The sequence below is a fragment of the Symphodus melops genome, assembly GCF_947650265.1.
Source record: "Symphodus melops genome assembly, chromosome: 4".
NCBI lineage: Eukaryota > Metazoa > Chordata > Actinopteri > Labriformes > Labridae > Symphodus > Symphodus melops.
The window spans coordinates 13,068,500-13,089,980 of NC_136694.1; the positions used below are offsets into that span (position 1 = coordinate 13,068,500).

The window sequence follows — 21,481 nt, forward strand, 5'->3', positions numbered from 1 at the left end:
GAAAATAAATGTTGTCATTATTAAGTAAATAAAGTCCCACTTTCTTGGTCTTGTGGTGACTTGCAAAAATAGGAACCATCCTTCATTTAGCTTGCAGTGTGTGAAGTGACCATTACTGGAGAGCAGACTTGTTTTTTCAGACTGGGTCCTCTCACTCATTAGTTGTGTGAACATGAGCCTGTGGTCTAGCCAGTGTCTGACTAAAACTTCCACAACTGTGCATTTCTTCCGCTGTATTCAGCCTCCCAGTCGTGCGGCACGTTTCTTTTGCACGTGTCCACACCCACCCACCCACCCACCTTCCCCTACGTCACCCTACACAACACGTTCGTATGAATGATAATCACTCCACAGTTTAGATGAAAAGCAGGAGAACAGCGAGGCTCTTTGAAATGACTTTCACATCTGCTCCACCCAGCTCTCTGCCTCACTGGCCCCACGTTTGCCTGAATCGACTGAGAAAGGGTGTGTGTGTGTGTGTGTGTGTGTGTGTGTGTGTGTGTGTGTGTGTGTGTGTGTGTGTGTGCGTGTGTGTGCGTGTGTGCGTGTGTGCATCTGGAAAGGAAAAGGTAAAGACTCTGTATTAACAGTAGATTAGACTAGACGTGCAAACACGCACACACACACACACACACACACACCGAAAACTGGACTGACTGTATTATAAAAAGCCACACTGTTTATTTAAAAATTATTTTGAAAGCTAAAATAACTACAAAATTGCTTGTCAGAGCATAATAACTTCTTCACTTTATTATAAAGATTTACTTTTTGACTTTATGTCTATTTAACAAGGCAGTGGCTAGAGTAGGAAACCTGGAGAGAGAGAGAGTGGAGAATGACCGGGAAGAAGCCTTGTGTCAGACCTACTTGGAGGGCTACAGCCTCCGTACACGAACTAGGCCAACTAGTGACCTAATTTAATGAACTTGTAATTCATAAATAAGATTGTAGTTGTATTTAAAAGATTGGTCTGCCTTCAAATTCACCTAACATCTGCTTGAATGAATAGTTCAATATATTGAAAAGGCAGATGTATTGTATTCTTGGTCAGAGTTGATGAGTTGATTATCCCTCAAATATAACACTGAAGAGCAAATGTTATAGCAACAATAAACTCCATGACTAAAGCTAAGCTCCATCGAAGCATAAAAAAAAAAAAATGCTCCTATTGTTCATGTGTTATCTTATAAATTCAATGTGAACAGCTTCATATCTTTTCTTCCAAAAAGTTCCTGGAACTTAAAAAAGGTATCTTTCTTTACATCTAACGCTTACATCTGTAACTTTTTTGTTACAATACGGAAACATAACTGTACAATTATGATAAATGGAACTCCAATAAACCTGATGCCAACTTGCAGCAACATTTCTCTTTTAGACTCTGTTTCAAAGTAACTCTCACAGATTCAAACGGTCTAAATATGTCATATCTGAAACTCAAGTCCCAGAGCACATGTTTCATGCACACATGCTAGAACAATGTGCAGATGGTTGATTGTACATTTCAGCTATGTACGATTTAAGTCTGGATTTTGGGCACTCAGCCACCAAAAGAAGATCTTAGACCAGAGTGCAATGCAGCTGTTGCACATGTGGTAAATCATTCAGCTACTTAATCCACAGGAGAAAAACTTTCTTCTCCTCCAGATACACATCAACCTTTTCTCCCCTCGATCCCTCTCCCCCTCACAAGCCTCCCACATACATCATGTTGGAGGCAAATCCAACTTTGGCTCGGGTTTCCTTTTGTTGTTCAGGAGTGAATGTGAAGAGCTGTCTTCTTGTAAGAAGAAACAATGGCGTCTAATGAAGAAGTGCAACCTTTGCCCTGTGCAGAAGTGTAAAGAATGGAAATGCTTTTAACTGCTTCATTCTGTTATCACAACTGGCCTCTGACGTCTTTGTGTTGAATCTGGATCTCAGTGTTTGGCTGAAGCGAACACACCAAGTGTTGGGCAACTGCAGCTGCGTCAATCTTTTGACAAACGTCCTCCTTATTGGAGATGAATTTAGACTGAAAGCTCTAACAGAAGGTTTCAAACAGGAGGGCCTCCTCCTTACCTGTGAAACAGTTCCCACAGGAAGTTTCTCCTCTGCCAGACTATTACATAACACCAACATTTTAGGATAACCCACAGAGGGAGAGGACCTGGGATGACTCCTTATAAAAATGTAACTATCCTCACCCTCTCCCATAAACATCTTACATATACAGAACACTACTTCAGGCATCTGCTAATTAAAGGGTTGTATGAGAAAAATGATCCTGTGGGCACTGATGGCACGTGCAGCAGGATACCATTAACACGTGAATCACAATAAGCTGTGGCAGAGTTGGATTTAAGTCCCAAACAGATGATAAACAGTTTCCTGGCTTCATAGTGTTTTGTTCTGCTGACGACAGTAATCTCCCAGAACTACTGACTCACAGACTGCATCTGTTAGAATCTACTCCATCTGACACCAACAAACACAGGCTTAAAGAAAAGATATCAAAGCAAAACCTCCCATTTTTGTTTCCAATATACTAGATTTCAGAGAGTTTGTAATTAGATGCTACATTTTAGAATAAAAAAAATATTCATCACAATGAAAAGCTCATTGACATAAATGTTTTTAGCTATGTTGTGATTGTTGTGTAAGTCCTAGAGACAGAGGAAAACATGTTGAGAGGTATGGCTTTTGTCTTCAGAGAAGTGATCAGTAGCAGACAACTTTCGCCTTGACAAGACAAAGGTTAAAGAGGTCAGAGGCTAAATGGCAGCTCTGAAAAGAGCTGGTAATGACTGCAAAAGACAATCAGGATTGTTTTCCAGTGAAACTTGACTGTCTTTTTATATTTCATAAAGCTAATGCCCTGATAACATTTGAGGTGAAATGTCCTCAGTTGCACCTCTTGGCAGGAGAAGCAGATGTTTTTTATTAATGACAGACTGGTGCTTTCAGTAGACTGTTATTTGTGGTCAGAGCTAAACTTCTATCTTCTCAAATTCACATGTAGTCTCCCTCACAAAAACAAAATAATTGTTACTTTGTGAGCTTAAGAATTATTCTGACTCACAGTATAGAAAAAGTACTCAAAACCATAGACTGTATGGAAAGATGGAGGACAAGAGAAGCCGAACACTTTTGGAGCTCCTCCTACTGGCTGGCTGCGATCACAGGTCATAAGCTCCGCCCTCTCCATCCTAACTGATGGGACAATGAAGAAACTATAAAACTAAAATACTCGAAGAATAAATGTTTCTAAAATAAGTTGTCTGTCATTAAAGTTAGTTATTTTCACTTTTCTTAGAGGATAAGTTTTAATATGCTGTTTGATGCTTAAAAAAAGTTTACAGCTTTTTGCTTTGGATGAGCAGAGGAGGAACGTAAAGAGAAAATGGAACAACACAAAAGTCATTCAACTTTACATAACCGTGAATGCCTGCTTCAAGAATGCCTTCTCCTGTGAACTGTACCAACCTGAGGCATTTTTGCTGTTTTATTGGTAGGTTAATGTGTGTTTTGTTTAGCTGCAGGAGCAGGATGTCAATAGTGTGGCTCCACCAGACAATTTCTATGGCTCAGACTCTGACAGGCCAAATGATGCCACCAGTGCAAGATGGGGATAATGTCACAAGGGATATTTGGTTTAAATTTATTTTTATTTTTTTTACAATGGGAGGAGATGGAGTTGTCCATCTTTATATAAAGGTACTGCTCATTGATAAAAGTGGAAATTTCTGGCAGTCCCTCACTCAAATGTAGGATAATCATTATAATCATACATGACCATCAGTGATAGAAGGAGCGCCTAACAGAGACAAAAAGTCCTTGTGAGCTGAACTTATTCTAAAAAAAATCTGATTTAATTTAAAAAAAAAAAAACAACCTCAATCTTTTTAGCGCTGACCATTACTTAGACAGTAGTGCTTACTCAGTGAGGGTGTTAACTTCCCAGATTGCGAACAAAATGTCAATTCATGCTGTGAGTAAACAGATTAAAGGAACAGTGCTGCCCCTTGCTGACGTCAGTTCAAGCATGGTTAAGAGGTGTAGCTACACTTTTACCATTCCTCTCCCCTGCGACTTAAATGGCTTTGACCAGACTGTGGAAATATTTACAGGGTGGGGGACTTAACACCCCAGAGACTTTAAATACACAAGACAAATAGGGAACAAGAGGGTGCTGCTGACATGTATGGGCTATACACTAAAGACATTTGTGAATAGGGTTCAGTAGTTCATGATTAAAAATGTCAAATTCATCTCCTTTTTTTCCTGACACATCAAGGAATGAGAAAGGCAGGATCCACGTGGATTTCAGATGTGTGTTGTCTTAATTGAATCCAGTAAAAAACATAGGCTCTGCTCTTGTAACAGAGTTAACTCCCACTTACTTTCTAATACGAACAAGCAAAGCACTCTGGTATGAATGTTATAGCTGCCAAAAAAATGTTGCTTCATCTTTTTCTGTCTGGTTTTAATAGGGAAACCCTTCATGGCAATGTGTCTAAATAACGTGCTCTGTGACAGGCTGAATAATAGCCCTGTTCTTCCCCTTTCTCCATTCCTCCTGTCACGTCCACAAACCTACACTGACTTTCCATCCGGTACAAAGGCGTTCTCTGCAGCCAGACAGGATGGTCTTCCCTCTCTCTGAGTCATCTCCAAAATATTTGCGGCGGCAGAGTGGGGGTCTGGTGTGGGCCGACTTTTAGACTAATAGAAGCCTGGTAAAGTCATTAGTGCAAACTTTGGAGTGTACAGCTCCACGCTATAGGATGACTATTTCACTGGCTTGGTGTAAGGGCAGATAGGAAACACTGGAGAATCACTGATTCCATAAAGTGGACTTATCTACTCTCCCTCATTATAACTACAATGTTTAACTAACACCCGGTCATGTCATCTGACGCCGTTGCGTTAGTGAATTTATAAAGTTTTTCAAACATGAATAACTTTAACTTTAACTTAGTTCCCTTTGTAATTAAGCACCCTGAAAGTGTCCTTGTACAGTGGTAGCATGTTGCAACTTATGGAGCGACAGGAACCTCCCGTTGACGTGGTTAGCTAACAACTGATATGAATCGACTGTTCAAAAACAACCAATTTTTAAAAAGTCCTGTAAAGCTTAACTGAAGCAACCTCATTTAGCAAACCCCTCCATTGAAACATGCTAGAAAGAAGTTTTATCAAATACTCATTGATAGTTTTGAAAACGGCTGCTGCAACCGAGTCTTCATCTGCGTCTAATTTACGATGGCCAGATATAGAGCAGGAGTATGAAAGTGATTGATTTCATCAAAAATGTGATTCTATGATTTGTATTTTTGAAGAGTTTTGACGATGTTGTCCAGAACACTTTTCATTATTGTGCAACGCTCCTCTTTGTAATGGCAGAAAATCAGACGGACATTACATACAGTCCGCTGATCTGTCTGGCTCAGTCTGGAAAGTTGGAAGGATCTAAAGAAAATACTTCACTTCTAATAGCTCAGCCTCGGAGCAATGTCTGCACCTTGATAAGTTCTTTCCTTCATCCAAGGCCTATCCTTTCCTCCTCTTTTATTGTTCCTAACATCTGTTTAGGTTACACGTGCGTACTTGAACCATGTGCGGTTGCTACTGGAGTGCTATTAATTACGTGATCAAGCGACCCCACCCTGGGTGTTTACATTTGTGTGCGTATATTTGCCTATAGTCTATAGTTTACTGTGTTCAGGTTTATTTGAGAGTGACTTTCTTTCTGAGAACGTTACATACCTCATCGTTGTTGGCCTGGTTCCGAATGAACTTGAAGCCAGGAATGCGCTTCTGCGTGCACACCACTCCGACATCCTCTGAATGCTTGCAGTCAGACACTCCAAAGCCGTTAGACTCACACTGAGCCAGGCTCTTCTCTCCACCAGTGCAATGCACGTTGTCGAGCCAGATGTGACCTGAAATGGCAAGAGACGAAGATATGTGAAAATGGCCCTTTGCAGCAGATCTAGTGAGGAGTTTGTTTATCATTGTTTCGTTCAGTTTGAGTGCCATATTGGGGTTTTTTCTACATTGCTATTTTTTTCTATAAAAGGAGCACTCAAATAGACAACTTGTTTACCAAACTGAACTAGAATAACTTTCTTTTTTTGTCATTGTAATTGTACCTTACAGTGCAGATCAGAAAGACATTGTGTTGCCAAATATGGATAACATTTATACAATAAATAAAATTATTAGTTTCAACCCTAGACCCGTGCTGTGTACTACTTTTTGGACGATGGGACTTCTACTTTTCATGTATGCCCTGATGTTCTCACTGTGGTCCAATAGGTTGATTTATCAGACAGTTGTTACATGTTCCAATGTGTGATCTCTTTCTCTCTCTAAAACCTAATTTGTTACCACTGAGCTATGAGGTCCAATGTGTCCCTTATAAGGGAAATAGTGATGCGGAAATAGAAACTGTGGCTTGGTTGTAACATTGACAGTTTGAGTTGTGTGTAATCCTCCTTTGGAAATCTAATTCAACATTTCCACTGAAGTCCATCGACAGACAGTAAACGTACTCACGTGGAGATGTGTTTGGATTCCAACCTAAGCTAACATTTTGCCAAAACAAATGTTGTAATTTTGTCATCTGCTGCACAGCTGTCTGTTTCCTGTGGGGGGGGGGAACCACAGGACTGTCACCATGGTCACAACCAACAGGCTGCTCATCATTGGGAAAGTCTCAACACGTTTCTGAAGAAAATCCTGATCATACCAAGTAAGTGACTGCGTGATATTTGGTCACGTTGCTGCCTCTTGGCAGACGAATCTTCTTTACCTCAAGACTTCAGGAGCTGAATCAAAGTAAGAACCAGCTTGGTCTTAATGGTCTCACATTTTCTTACCCATTACTCAGCACTGCCAGTTGGAATTAATCAGGATTGTTAAAGGACGTTAAATCCACCATTTGCAGGATTTATGGGAAAGTTCTCAAGCCAGTGAAAAAAAGCAGGGGAATTCAGAAAATATACTTGAAAATATCAAATTGATCCCGGTTTCGGTACCAAGGCAACAAAAGAAGTCTCCTGCACATATATTTGTGCAATTTAAACAGTGCTATCTATTTCACTTGTGGCAGCTTCTGAAGAGTTTTTGAAGCTTCGGTACTTTTGGACGCCATTGATTGACATAAAACCATTTGCATCATTTAATGGAGGTGTCATGGTTTTAAAAAGGAAAAGATACATCTGAAGATACAAAAATTAAAACAAACTAGACAAAACAGTGTTCCTCAAAACATTGAAATGATATGCATTTTGATTTGTTTCTCTTGTATTTCACTTTTTGGTATTTTTTACGCATTGCACAAATCTTTTTACAACTGCAAATCATAGCTGTTTAAAGGAAGCTGAGGAGCAGACTCAAACATGCCTGCAGGAAAACCACTGTTCACCCAACAAGGATGTCCTCCTCCTAGTTATGTAGTTATGTCTTCAATTAAAAACATTTGGTGGTTTCTTTCACTGGCGTGTAGGTCATCATAATAATGGAGAATGGAAAACAGTCTTGATCACTTTAATGGTTGTGTGTCTCCAACAACAGCATGAGAACATGGACATGCACTCAGCTAATCTGGCTTTTTACAAACCCTGCTTTCATAATGATCCTCCCACAAGTTAAACATCTTCTTCTCAGGAAATGGAAACGACTATTATCAGCCTGAAACGGCTGGTAAGTTTATTTATAAATGGCTAAATGCTATTCTCTGAAAGCATTGAATACTAAGTTTAAACTTCCTGCCCCCCCCCCCCCCCCCCCCTGTCACTGAGACTTCACATCATTCAATGAGACATAAGAGTCTTGTAGTCCACTTTCAACATTTGGATCCTAAAGATCCCAAATCTTTAAGCTGCATTACTAAAAAGCTGAACAAGCAGCTGTGTGATAGCACAGCCAGAGTCAGACATAAAACTGCTCATTAATTGCTCTTTTGTAAATATTGTACTCCCTTGAGTTCATATGCATGGGGTGTTATTACTTCTTAAGTGGCATTTTTGGAACTGTCGTAATGGGAAGCAAGTAGCTAATAATTAAGTTACTTTGCTTTTGTAACAGCCTCCTGGATGTGGCCAATGTTGCTGGTGGGAAAACATGTGTATTTAATGAGGGACACAGAGCTAATTAACAGCCACAAACTGACATTTATCAGCAGCAGCAGCCAGCAGCCATCATTTTATTGTCAAGACTCTCGTCAGTGTTTTTCCAGCGATTTATGCAAGACAAAGCAGTAGTAGGAGATGAGATTACATCTGTGTGTGTGTGTCTGGTTTACACACTCAGTGTTTCCACTCCCACTACCCCACTGCACCCCCCGACTGCTCATGCTCAGACCTGATTGGAGTGTTGAAGTTCACCAGTAATGGGAAAACCAGTGCCAGAGGGTATAAGCTGTCAGACAGGAGTAATTGAGTAGCAAAATCAAGGATATTAATGGAAAATGTCAAACTGTACTTAAAGATATTCTTATTAATTATTGGTGGTGGAAAAGCTGAATGTTTGCTGAGATGAAAACTTGTAATCTTGCCTCACTTATTGGGAGTAAATTAACTTAAAAGATAGGTTAAAATCAGACCCTATGTTAAAATTACCAGGCGCTTGAACGAATGAGATGCTACTTTGCTTACCTTCTCCTTTTCCATACTTGGAAGAGGGAAACCAGGACTCAGCATTAATGAAGCCAAGCTCTCTGCACACCACTTGAGCAGCTTGAATCGAGAAGTCGTCATCACACACCGTCCCCCATTCTCCATTGTAGAAAACCTCAACACGACCCTCGTAGTGTTTTCGCTTCTCCCCGGCTAGTCGTACTTGGATAACAGGAGTGCCAGAGTTTGACTGGGCGCTGCACAGCGGCCACATTAACATCAAGGTGGACACGAGAAAGTGGATGATGATTGGGCGAAGCATGATGCAGGACAGGGGCATTGATCTAAGGGGGAGAAAAAACACACAAACAAAAATATAGAGGATGTATTAAAGCTGCAATGGACTAAAACATTGAGCTAAAGTAAGAAGACTATACTGAAAGTTTGAGAGTTAGCCAGAGTTAGCCTCAGAAGAAATTAGAGCTGAACTTGGACGTCAATTTTCCCATATTTTTATGTCTAAAGAAAATATCTAAAATATAGCTGATAAACTGAAACTTGTTCAGTTTGCTTTTCAGAACACAAAAATAAGGTACCATCTAAATCCCGCAATAAAAAATAAAATAAAAAGTTGCTGTCATTTCTTATTGATATACTCACTGACATAGTCTAAACAATAAATAATCCCCAGAAGAATTTTCAGGGATTGTGTGGCTTTATGACTATTCTATTCTGTAGAGTTAGTCAGCCAAAAGTGACAACAAATAAGAGCAGCTCAACCTTCTTTTTGCTTATTTTAAAACTTTGACTTCATGGTAACTTTTTCCAAGTTCAAAGAGTTCAACCGTAGGCTGAATATTATCAAAAGACAGACAGAGGTAATTTGTGGTGCATCATTCGAGTGAGTGAACAGTTTCAGCATGAAGTCTTGTGCAGTAACAGTTTGGATTGGCCATCATCAGACTTCCAAGGACTCCAACTGGCCTCTATATGCAACCACAAGTAGAAGCTTGTAAATCACAGAGAACTCACCACAGCTTTACTGTATTTTGAGCAAACAGTAATAATCCATTTGGCTGCCAGTAAGAAAAAAAAACAACCTTTTTTTTCAGGGGTTGGGTAAGAATGAAGGATTTTACAGGGAGAAGGATTCCTGTCTGTCTCCCTTTCTCTGACAGCCAAATGGAGAGCAAACATTGGCTCTTGCAGGGTGGGTGCTGCCCCTCTCATGTATCTCCTGATCTGTGCCTGGTGGCTGCTTAACTGAGGGTCAGAGGGAAAAGTTGACTCCACATCAATATTTCATGGCAAACCATGAAAGTGTCAAAGGAGGGAGGGACCAAAAGCCCTGAGGGAGGAATGTTCCTGGAGTTAATGGAGGGGAGGAAGACAGTGAAAGTAAGAAGACCTCCACGTCTTCAGTGTTCGAAGGAGGAGGGGTTTTTTAGTTTGTTGGGGGGGAGGGGGGGGGGGTCTTTCTCAGCTGATGTCATGGTAACAGCCAAACAAACTTCAGATTGTAGGCTTGAAAGGACTCCTCTAGAGTGTGCTAGACACCACTTGTAATCATCTGAAACATCTGGTTTATCTTCCCATGACAGGAACAAGATCAGCAGAGGCAAGAAGTGACTTTCAGGTATAGCTTTTTATTTTCAGGGTGTCTCTACTACAGCAGTTAGATTCACAGGATCTGCTGCAAGAAAGTTTTGAACTAACCTATGAGGGTTCAGAGGGGACTCTTAAATAGCTTGGAGTGGTCAAATGTCACTCCAGTCCACACCTGTCCACTTCATATAGGTTTACCTAACGGTTTACGAAAAGTGAACACTTCTTTTCATTTGTTGGACATATGTTATAGATAACACAGTTTACAATACCAGAGGAGACATGCACATGGAGGAATGTGAACAGTTTATAGGTAAATCTGTCTCAAAAACTTGATTTCTACCCAGCCTATAACATGCAGCTTGTCAATTATTCTACTTTCTGGATTAGAAAGTTTGACTTTAACAGCTTGTAGCCTATGTGTCTGTTGCAGAGATTTTTTTTATGTAAAGTCTTGCACAAGAGCAATACTGACAAACAATGGTGAAAGCTCTGGCCAACAGTTGACAAATCAAGCGGAAAACAGCAAGTTCCACATGCTGAATTTATTTCTCTCTCTGTCAAAGCCAGTGTTCTTTCAATGAGTATAGCCCATTGTTCATTTTGAAAAAGAATTAATTAAAAATGAAGGGCTTGTTAATCCTTGAAAAGTTATGATTCCAATAATGACATGGAGTAATAAAGAAGAATTGTTGCTTCTCATGGAAATCCTGAGAATATCAGTACGAGAGCGAAAACTAACAGTGTGATGCTTATTCAGTTCAACATTTAGGTAAAAACAACGTTATAGCAAATGTCAACTTTAGCAGGATGCTACACTATAGCAGACGAATAGAAACATCGAAAACCACAAATATAACCCTGAAAGTGAGACACGTACATGTCATTTACATCTAATATTGGAACTTGACTGTCTTAATATTTCACACGTTTGCAATTGCGAAATAAACTTCACAACAGTTGAGAACAAGCCTGAGATATGAATAGCAGTAGTAAATAGTATTAAAGTGAAAGAAGACACTTACTTTGACTGACGGGGGAAAAACAGCACAGCCTTTCCAAGAAACCCTGAGGTGTTGAACCTGTTGCAGGGGGTGAGATGTGAAGCAGCGCTTCTTTGTCCCTTTTAGTACCCCTCACTCTGCTCCCCTCACAGCTGGCAGCGCGCGCCCGTCCCACTCATCTGCACATAGAGCAGCCAATCAGAGTTCGCCTCAGCATCCAGGACCCGCCTACTTCTGCTCAATCACCAGGGTTACAAAAACAGGAGCTGAAAAAGTATAGACTAAATCTGTGGGTTGTGAAACATTTAATTTATGTAGCCTATAACTTGTATTTACTGAGATACAGGAATAATGGCTTTTTTTTTTTTTTTTTATACAATTTACAATGATAAGACAGTAATGTGTCTTTTAATGTTTAAATCAAAAGATCATGTGATTGTCTTCTCGGGATGTCGCCTTATTTTCACACAAATGTTTAGAGTGGCCTATTTTTGATGTGAAGGACACACTCAGTTAAAACAATATAAAAGGCCCCACATACTAAAACACCAAAAAGTTGAAGCACATTATGGTTGGTTGTGAACTGTTTTCTACAACACTGAAAGGAAGGGGTGTGAGTAGACTAGGTGATATAGGATCCTTTGTTGGTGTCCTTAAAGTTAAATCAAAATTATCTTTGATGTTCAAATCGAATCATATGACTGATATAAAGTTTTAGAACTAATTAAAAATATTTTTTTGTAACTGTAAGTTTTTGGCTCTCGTGATGTAGCCTATCATTCTTTATCCATACTCACGAGAACGGTGAAAGCTCGTTTAAGTCCACTGGATATCTTCACATCATGCAATGACTGACAGTGTGAACAAACGTCATGACAGGCAAATAAAACAAGTCAAAAAAGATTTAACTGACTGAATTTTTGCAATGTCTTTACCCTCTGACTCATCTGATGGGGAAAAAAACCTCCTTAAAGTCTCAGCAGGAAAGAGTCTGTGTTTGAGATGCTGCTGTGCATTAGGACGCCACCATGTGGTGAAAAGGTGCAACACAGACTTACCTATTGGGTAAGGCAGAGTGAATGGAAAAATTGATAAAAATACAATTAAAAATATGTCAAGAGAGTACCTGTATTTAACTCTAGAAACACTAACGCTTAAATTAGTATCACCATCACTAATGCCGGGTGATTTTTACCCAATATAATATCCCAAATAAAAAGTACTTGTCATCAAAATATATCAAAATATGAAAATACATCATAAAATTGAGTGGTGTTCTTTTATTTTCCAAGTGTGTCATATCTAACTTGAAAATAAGTATCATGGGGGGGGGGGGGGGGGGGGGTCCTATAAAAATGCTCAAAAATTACAGAAAACAAAAAATAAAACTGGAAACTTGGTCTTAGGTCCAACCATTCCTGGGACATGAGAGACTTCCCTGGTGAAGACACAGTTTCCTTGACACATCAACAGCTGCAGGAGACAGAAACTATTTTGGGTGAAAATTAGCCGAACACGTGCATGTAGGAAACGTTTTGGAGAAGGGAAACACTCGTGCCTTCAAAGATGTCAAAGACAATGCTGAAGCTACCCAGGGACCCGTGACACTCAGACACATGCAGCATAATTAAAATCTTGCAAATACATTTGCTCGCGTGAAAATCACCCAGCTATAGTCGTCTAGGGTTAAGAACACAGCTCTTTTAACTATAACATGTCAGGCTTACATTTTTTGAGTTATAGGCCCAAAGGAAATATAACCGCCTATAATTAGTCTAATCATTTGAACATCACCATACATTTATGCTTATTTTTTAAATGTTATGTGGAATTTTTCCCATTACCAAAGAGTGAAAATAAAGAGTGAGAAGATCTATTCAAAAAAGAACCATAAGATCGATCTGGTCTCAATGAACATTTATGTGAAGGCAAAATAAGCATTCAAAGACCACTCTCTCACACGGTGAGGAGAGAAAGAGGCCCCGAGTAAAGGCAAACATGAAAACTTATACATTTCCATCACACTACACAGAGCACTTCCCCACAACGCCACATAGAGCCACTGCCCACCTGGCAGGGCACAATCTATCCCCTAGTGTGAGAAAAGAGACTACATGACTATCTACCATCTCCCCAGGCTGAGAAGGAGATGGAGTCCAGTGAGAAAGAGCCTGGGTGACTCTTCCCACATGTACAGAGTGTGAGAAACAGAATAAAGAGAACGAAATGATGGAAAACAAAACACCCAATAGGCTGTGCATGTAGTATTCTAAGACATTTCAGATACATTTTATATGACAGATTCTACGAGACCTTCGTACAACGCATATAGAACACATGGAGTAAAATTTTCCATAACATTCCTCCCTTTTGATTACATGTTCATCACACCATATGATACTTGGGAAATTTTCTAAAATGTGTATGCAGTCACAGCAAACCAAACACCCGTAATTACAATGACAATGTGTAACCACCTCAAGTCAAAACTTCATAAAGGTACAGCATATCAATATTTATAGTCTTCTTCATCATCACTGTCGCTGCTGGACTCTCACAATTCTTAACAACAGGGGAAGTCAAAAAATACCAACTTTGTGCACATTTAAGATTTGTAAATGATTGGATCAAAGGCAAACCTTCGATATGGATGGATATTGAAATGGCACTATCACAGTGCAGACTTTGTGTTTGTTATTTTTTTACTAACTTTAAAGAAATTGAAGCTTTCTGTACAAATCCTATAACCATCAATACCCTGAAAGCATGGCGGATTGTACGCCATCTTGAGGGCAGAGCAAATATAACATCTATGTTCACCCCAATAATAAACAATTCTGCCTTTCCCCCTGGCTCTTCTGATCCTGAGTTTCGACAGTGGTCTGGCAAAAATATTAAATCACTCATTGACCTTTTTTCAAATAATAGACTTGTCGTTTGAACAGCTTACTAACACTTTCAACCTGACCAAACAAGATTTTTTTCTGCTTCTTGCAAATGAGACATTACATCTTACACAGTACAACTCTTGGCGATCACCCTGAAATATCTGCTGTTGAGAAAATGCTGTTTCAACAACAATTGAAAATATATCTGAGTTCCGTGTTCTGAACAAACCGTCTACTTCTGACACGCAGAGGGTCAGGGGTGTGTGGGAGAAGGAACCATCTGTCACTATAGATGAAGATGTGTGGGATTCGATCTGGTCTAATGTGAAAAAGATTTCAATTTGTGCTCGGACAAAGGAAATGCAACTAAAAATTATACAAAGAATACATATATCCCCTCACAGACGGCATTTCTTTAACCGCTCCCTCTCCCCTCTGTGTCTTAAGTGTAAAACTGAAGTGGGAACGCTGACTCATTGTTTCTGGTCTTGTCATAAACTTCAGATGTAATGGACTCAAATTCTACTTGAAATTCAAAACATTTTTCATATTGATATTGAGATGGACCCCATGTCTCTGATCCTCGGACTTTCATCTAAACGTCTGGAAACAGCTGGAAAAAGACTATTTAATACTTTAACATTTGCTGCCAGGAAGAACATTCTTTTACACTGGATCACTGACAAAGTTCCATCTGTTGACGGTTGGCGCAAAATAATTTCTGAACTGATCCCGTTAGAGTACTTGACCAGTATTATACACACTAGTATAGACCAGTTCTACAGAATGTGGCGCCCATACTTGGATTACCGTATATTGGGCCAGACCTTTCGGCCATCCTCTTGAAGGGATTCCTGTACTGAATTGTATTGACAAATGTTATATATGTACTGTAAACCCCATCCACCATCTCATATATTTTATTTTTGTATTCAGAGCTGCCGTTTTGTTTTGTTTTGATGCCAGTTGCAGGCACTGTGTTGTGTTGATTGAAATCTAAAATTGAAATAAATAGAATGAAAAAAAACAACAGGGGAAGTCATGGAAAGGAGTTGATATTGAACAGTTTGGTTAACTACTGTAAGTGCTGAACCCGAGCTCTGGTGCAGGGAATAACACAACAAGATAAAACCCAACAGCAAATTTATCCTATAAGTAGGAAGGAAGAAAGAGCAGGAGTCATTAAGAGGGATATTACATCCTGCAATGGTGCCCAAATATGTGCCTTTGGGGTCTTGACGAGTAATACAGTATAATATATATATATTTTTTTACATGTACACTGATTGATATTGAACAAAAAAGCATTAGTCGGTGTAGTGAAGGTGTGAGGATCACGAAGAAACAATACCTTCCATCACATTCTTACCCCATGGGTAAGATTCAAAGTCTGAGTCTGATTTCTTTTCCAGTGAAAAGTCCGAGTGTGGTTGCTTTTCCAGTAAAAAAATCTGAGTGTGGTTACTTTTCCAGTGAAAAGTTTGAGTGTGGTTGAGTTTGAGTGTGGTTGCTTTTCCAGTGAAAAGTCTGAGTGTGGTTTCTTTTCCAGTGAAAAGTCTGAGTGTGGTTGCTTTTCCAGTAAAAAGTTTGAGTGTGGTTTCTTTTCCAGTGAAAAGTCTGAGTGTGGTTGCTTTTCCACAGCAGGAAAATGGAAGTGGAAACGTGTACTGAGGCGGGATATGGAATCAGCAAGCCGTTGGAAGGAGTGGTATGGGGCAATAATCCACAAACTAGCTTTCATTAGTCATCCTTCCTGGCCACCACTCGAGCAGCCAAATGCCAGGTATTGTCTGAGACGAAGTGACAGGGTCTCCCCAAAGGGACAGCCACAAGGGGAGGCAAAAGATGGTAAAGGCAATGGCTCCAATGGTGGCCACACAGGAACGGTCTGAACACCTCAGAGTAATTATGGGGCTGGATTAGGGGCAGCTACTGGGGGCTCTCCAGTGAAGAGGCGGCAGTGGCTGGCGTGAATCCAAGTGGCCATCTCTGCGACCTTCAAACGGTGTGGGTCAGCAGAACCTGGTACGGACCAAACCGGCACTTGGACTTTCAGTGGCGGTGCCTGTGGTCCTTCACAGCAACCCACTGTCCTGGCCAGAAGGTGTAGAGCGGTCCAGAGGCCGCTGGAACGGTTAGTGCAGCTTTCACCGCCTGGTGGAGACAGAAAGGGACCATGACAGACTTTTGCAATATTTCAACATGTTACATTTTAATAAAGCAGTAGATGTAGGAGTTAGTTTTGTGCTGGTTTCCCCTCCAGTGTTATCTGATGTTCAAACAATATTACATAAAAGCTAAGTGAGGTGTGTGCGTCTACGCATTTACATGAGAACTAGCGGAAGTGCTTTTGTCTAGGGCAACTTGGTGTCTTCACAACATTTAGCCAATTCGCTTTTTAAAGTGCCATTTTCACGCTAACAGCGCCACCTAACTGTAGATGGGAGGCACAGTGTGTTTTTAGCTTGAACCCCTACAGAGCACTTACTTCTTGTTCGGGCTTTCTTAATAAAATGGATGCCATTATCACTGGAATTTAGGTTTAGGTATGTCCCACCTTGGAATGATCTCTGTCAAAAGAGCTTTTGCGACGGCCCTTCTTGGAAATGCTTCGACACACGTGAAAACAATCAACCACAATTTAAAAAATAGGTTTACAGTCAGATTTCAGAAAAGAGCGATGTTTTCATAGCGCTCCAAAGTCATGAACTACTCCAAAGGGATAATGGGAGTTAGTGTAGATAATGACCGTTTTAGATGCTAATTTGCAGGCCTCAGGTTCTGCTGTTTGTGCAGAGTGATAAGGTGACAGTGAGCCAGAGGCCAACACATTGTTTTCAGAGCAGACAGCGTATTCTACCCTATTCAGTCCAATGTCAGAGCAGGAGGAGAAACCATCAATGAACGGGATTAGGTCAGGGTTAATCAGCGGTCGATAAGAGAGGTCAGGACGAGGTGTGCAGACCTGACAGTGAAATTGGGGAGGCCAAGCAAGATGGTGGAATAGCGCAACCACCTGGCAGCAGACAAGTGTCATGCTTTTTGATCAAGCGAAATAATGTAAACATGAGAAACAAGGACAGAGGCCAAAAATGTCACATGAAGCTAAAACAGCTTCTTCAGCTGCTGCTACCGTGCGAAGAAAACCCAGGAAGTTCCACAGCCACAAGGTCAAGTTTGGATGAAAAGTAGGCCACCGAACGGAGTTTATCACCATGCATTTATAACAAGACAGAAGAGAGAAATCCTCCCTTTTCATCCACCGTTTGAACAACAGGACAGGAGGGGTAAGGAAGACCCAAGGCAGGTGGCAACTGAGACGGGGCTTGTTTTAATCAGAATCAATTTTATTGGCCAGGTATTTTTAACACCCAGGGACTTTAACTAAGAAGACTGTGTTCTCTCTCTACAAAATAAACATTAAATAATAACAAGTAGCTAAGATATAAACAATTGCTCGAAGGAGCGCTCAGCTTCAGGAAGAAACATGCAGAGAGAAACTGTAAACAACTCTAAACAGGCTCCATCAAGGACACACAGATAGCAGCCACGTGGGAGCTCCAAAACAATGTTTCTGGAGTCAGTCTGTCAGAGGATTGTTTGTATCATTGTTTTCCATAAACATGGTCAAAGTCGTTAGAGGCATGAGAGGTACAGATTAAGTCAGTAAGTCGCTTGAAGTCTGAGTCAGGAACAACTTTTCTTTTGTCATTTTAACAAGTTGCTGGGTCGATTGTCCTAACTGTAGTCTCAACTCATAGATATATTTCAGTTCAAATGGGGCCCATTGTACAGCTGTAACACGTGTCAGGATCATCATCATTAGGTCTATGATGAGAAACCAGAAATGAATGACGTAGCTGAAAATCTTTAGATTAGAAAACCTTTCTCTAATGGTTTCCCCAGAGGCAGATATAGAATAGATACATCTGCCACTATATCTAATTGGGGTAGACATAATAAATCTGTGATCACAGAATGAGTAGCCTCCAAATCAACCATAACAATAAGTAAAGAAACATATGTTTCTGGCAGGGGTTGTGTTTGTAACTCCAAGTGTGTTAATGCCTCCTGTGTGTGTAACCTATGTCAATCAGTAGAAGCAGGCGCCGTTTCAACAGAGTATAGCAGTGTGTGTGTGTGTGTGTGTGTGTGGTATCTCACGCCCCTGGGCAGGACCCTCAGCAACCGGGTTGACGTCCGCACCCGGAGTCCCAACCTCCCGTCCGTCCCCACCGGTGGCTCCTCCTTCAGCTCCTCCTCGCTGCGGGCAATCGTCCCTTCAATGGCCAGGTCACCGGCAGAAATAGCACACATCAGAATGTCAGTCAAGGGCTTGGCCCCCTTCGCACCCGTGTCTTTGGGACAGGCCCTGGAAATGGGCAGATCCACTGTCCATGGTGAGCGTAGCTTTATTCAACAGTGTCTCTTGTCTTTTCTGCTCCCTTCTCGCTCATTCACCACATCCTGAGCGTGTAAAACATATCTTTGGAGCTCTCCATACCTCGCACCATGGCTGGCCTGGTTCCAGTGGTGGCAGGGATGGCGGCATGGGAGGGTAGGAGTCCAGGTCCGTGTCCGTCACCCTGAGGGTGTCAAGTGTTAGCAGGTAGGAAACAGGAGAGGGAGGACCCAATTGCAGAAATTTTTTTTTTGATTTATTTTAACAAAAAGGGCAAAAACCAAAACTTACTTGAATAACAGAAATCCAAAAATCACGATGAGAAACACAGGGAGGAGGGACAAGAACCACAGGCCACGAGAACCAACACAAGACAAGACAATGAACCGACAAGAAACTGAGGCAAACACAGAGACTAAATAGACAAGGAGTAATCAGACACAGGTGAGACTAACGAGACAGGTGAGGAACATCAGGGTAATCACAAAGGCGGGAAACACAAGGAACAAAGAACACAAGACCAGAACACTGAGGACAAGTACAAAGTAAAACCCAACACTGACACCACCTAAAACCAGATATACAAAATAAAACAGGAAACACTAAAGACACTTAAAACACAACACAGGAAATAAACTTACAGGTAACATAGGAGGACACAGGGAAACACACTAAAGACTAAAGACCACACTAGGAATCATACATACACAGAACACGAGGGAAATAATGAAAACTAAAACAAGATTAAATACAGAAACAAAACCAAACCATGACAGAGGGCCTGCAATGGGGCATAAGGAAACAGGCGTGAGGTATCACTAGACCAAAATGGAGGTGGGCTGAACTGGTTTTTTCTTCCAGTTACATCCCCACTTTAAAATCTTCCCTCTGCCATTCTTTTACATGACCTTTTTTCTCTCTCCCTTTTGCAGCGAGAGTCTCGCTGCAGTCTTCCACATTCTCATGCATTTGCTATGACTCCCATATCTCTCCAAATCCTTCTTAACTTTCACCTTTACCTTTTTTTATTTATTTATACTGTATTTATTATTTATATTCTATTTATATTTTTATTATTATTTTAACTGATTTAAGATCAACAAACCTCCCTCTGGAAATCCATATTCAGGTGATCTGAAGTCATCCACTCATTCAGACATTCGAAATATTTTTGTTTTTTTGTTTTTTGTTTTCCCGTTTTTCCTGTTTTTTTTTTCTTTTCTTTCTTCATAAAATTACACACTGTCTGGGAAGAGGACATGACCCTCCCTGGATCCGGACCCCATTTTAACAGTCAAGACGTCTCTTGCTGAACTGATTTACAGTATAGTGCTTGAAATCATAAGAGCACTGAGTCTCCATGGAAAAATTCCCGATTTCTATATTTTATAGTGCTTGAAATACTAAGGGCACTTCATTTTCCCTCTGGAAAATCCCCTGGTTTTCAGATTTGATTGTGCTTGAAATCATAAGAGCACTGATTTTTCCTTGGAAAGTCCTGATTTTCAGATGTTATAGCGCTTGAAATCATAAGTACACCCGTCAGTCCCTTTCCCGGAGAGTCTGTAATTATAATTTGAATAGTATCTCACCCAGTATTCTCTCGGATCAAGACCGTAGGATCTAGTCGGCCGTAGACGCGGGAAACGAGAACCCGGCTCTCCTGTTCAAACAGGTGGACTGAGTTTTTTTCCTCAGGCTGGCGCCAAGCACCGTTCTCCTGTTTCCGTCGTGTAGCAGCTCGCTGTATCCTGCCGACAACGCCAAATTGTTGTGAAATTTTTCCCATTACCAAAGAGTAAAAAATAAAGAGTGAGAAGATCGATTCAAAAAAGAACCCCAAGATCGATCTGGTCTCAATGAACATTTATTCGAAGGCAAAATAAGCGTTCAAAGACCACTCTCTCACACGGTGAGGAGAGAAAGAGGCCCCGAGTAAAGGCAAACATGAAAACTTATACATTTCCATCACATTACCCAGAGCACTTCCCCATCACGCCACATAGGGCCACTGCCCACCTGGCAGGGCACAATCTATCCCCTAGTGTGAGAAAAGAGACTACATGACTATCTACCATCTCCCCAGGCTGAGAAGGAGATGGAGTCCAGTGAGAAAGAGCCTGGGTGACTCTTTCAAATGTACAGAGTGTGAGAAACAGAATAAAGAGAACGAAATGATGGAAACCATTCTATGAGACCTTTTCTTACAAGGCATATCGTACACATGGAGTAAAATTTCCCATAACAATGTCTAAAGCGTATAAAGCAGGTATGGAAATAGGGTGGTGATAAATTACCACATTTTTAGACTTCTCTACAGCCAGGTTTAGCTCTCATGGGGTGTGGCAGTTCTTTTAATCCAGTAGCTGCAATTGGATTGAATAACGAGAACAGCATTTATTGTTAAAAAAACAACAACTATGTAGTACATTAGTAACACTCTTTCATATTCCACTGTTGTCAAACCAAGATGTTGAACAATGTTAAGAAAAACAAGATCAATTGCTTGTTCTTTCTTCTTAAAGCAATCCAAAATATGAAGCACAACTCCTGGTGCAGGACGATGCAACCAGGCTGAACACATAAGATCGAGTGTAATACTGGTTAGAATCCCATTTTGTGATTTAATCCACTTAGATTTGATTTTTCATTCTAATTTGGTTTTATACATTTACCTTTAAATGTTTCGAAATTGTTCTGCTTACAAGCCCTGCCGAGCCTCTATGGTGGACTAGCCCACATGAACAGAGAGACAACTTTAGAAAACTTTTATCACTACATTGTTTTATCAGACTGCTGGAGGAAACTTCAGGCCATTGACTCACAAACAAACTACCACTAATTATATGTTTAAAAGAAGAGACAGTACATTGGATGCAGAAGCATGAAAACAAGGGTAAAACTTGGCCTCTGGCTGACCTGTAGGAATAACAATCTCTGAGTTCACCTCTGTTTATTTTCAGGACTGCAGCAACC

General features: G+C 40.6%; 1 protein-coding gene across 1 annotated transcript in view; it reads right to left on the minus strand.

Annotated features, from left to right (window-relative positions):
- loxl2a (lysyl oxidase-like 2a) overlaps positions 1–12,209 on the minus strand; it is a 28,692-nt gene extending 16,483 nt beyond the window's left edge. Inside the window, exons 1-4 of the mRNA XM_079342330.1 lie at positions 12,151–12,209; positions 11,237–11,449; positions 8,646–8,950; positions 5,752–5,927 (exon numbers count right to left, since the gene is read on the minus strand). Coding sequence (XP_079198456.1) covers positions 5,752–5,927; positions 8,646–8,946 — 477 coding nt within the window. The 5' untranslated portion in view covers positions 8,947–8,950; positions 11,237–11,449; positions 12,151–12,209. The remainder of the gene's footprint in view (positions 1–5,751; positions 5,928–8,645; positions 8,951–11,236; positions 11,450–12,150) is intronic.
- Between the last annotated feature and the right edge of the window lie 9,272 nt (positions 12,210–21,481).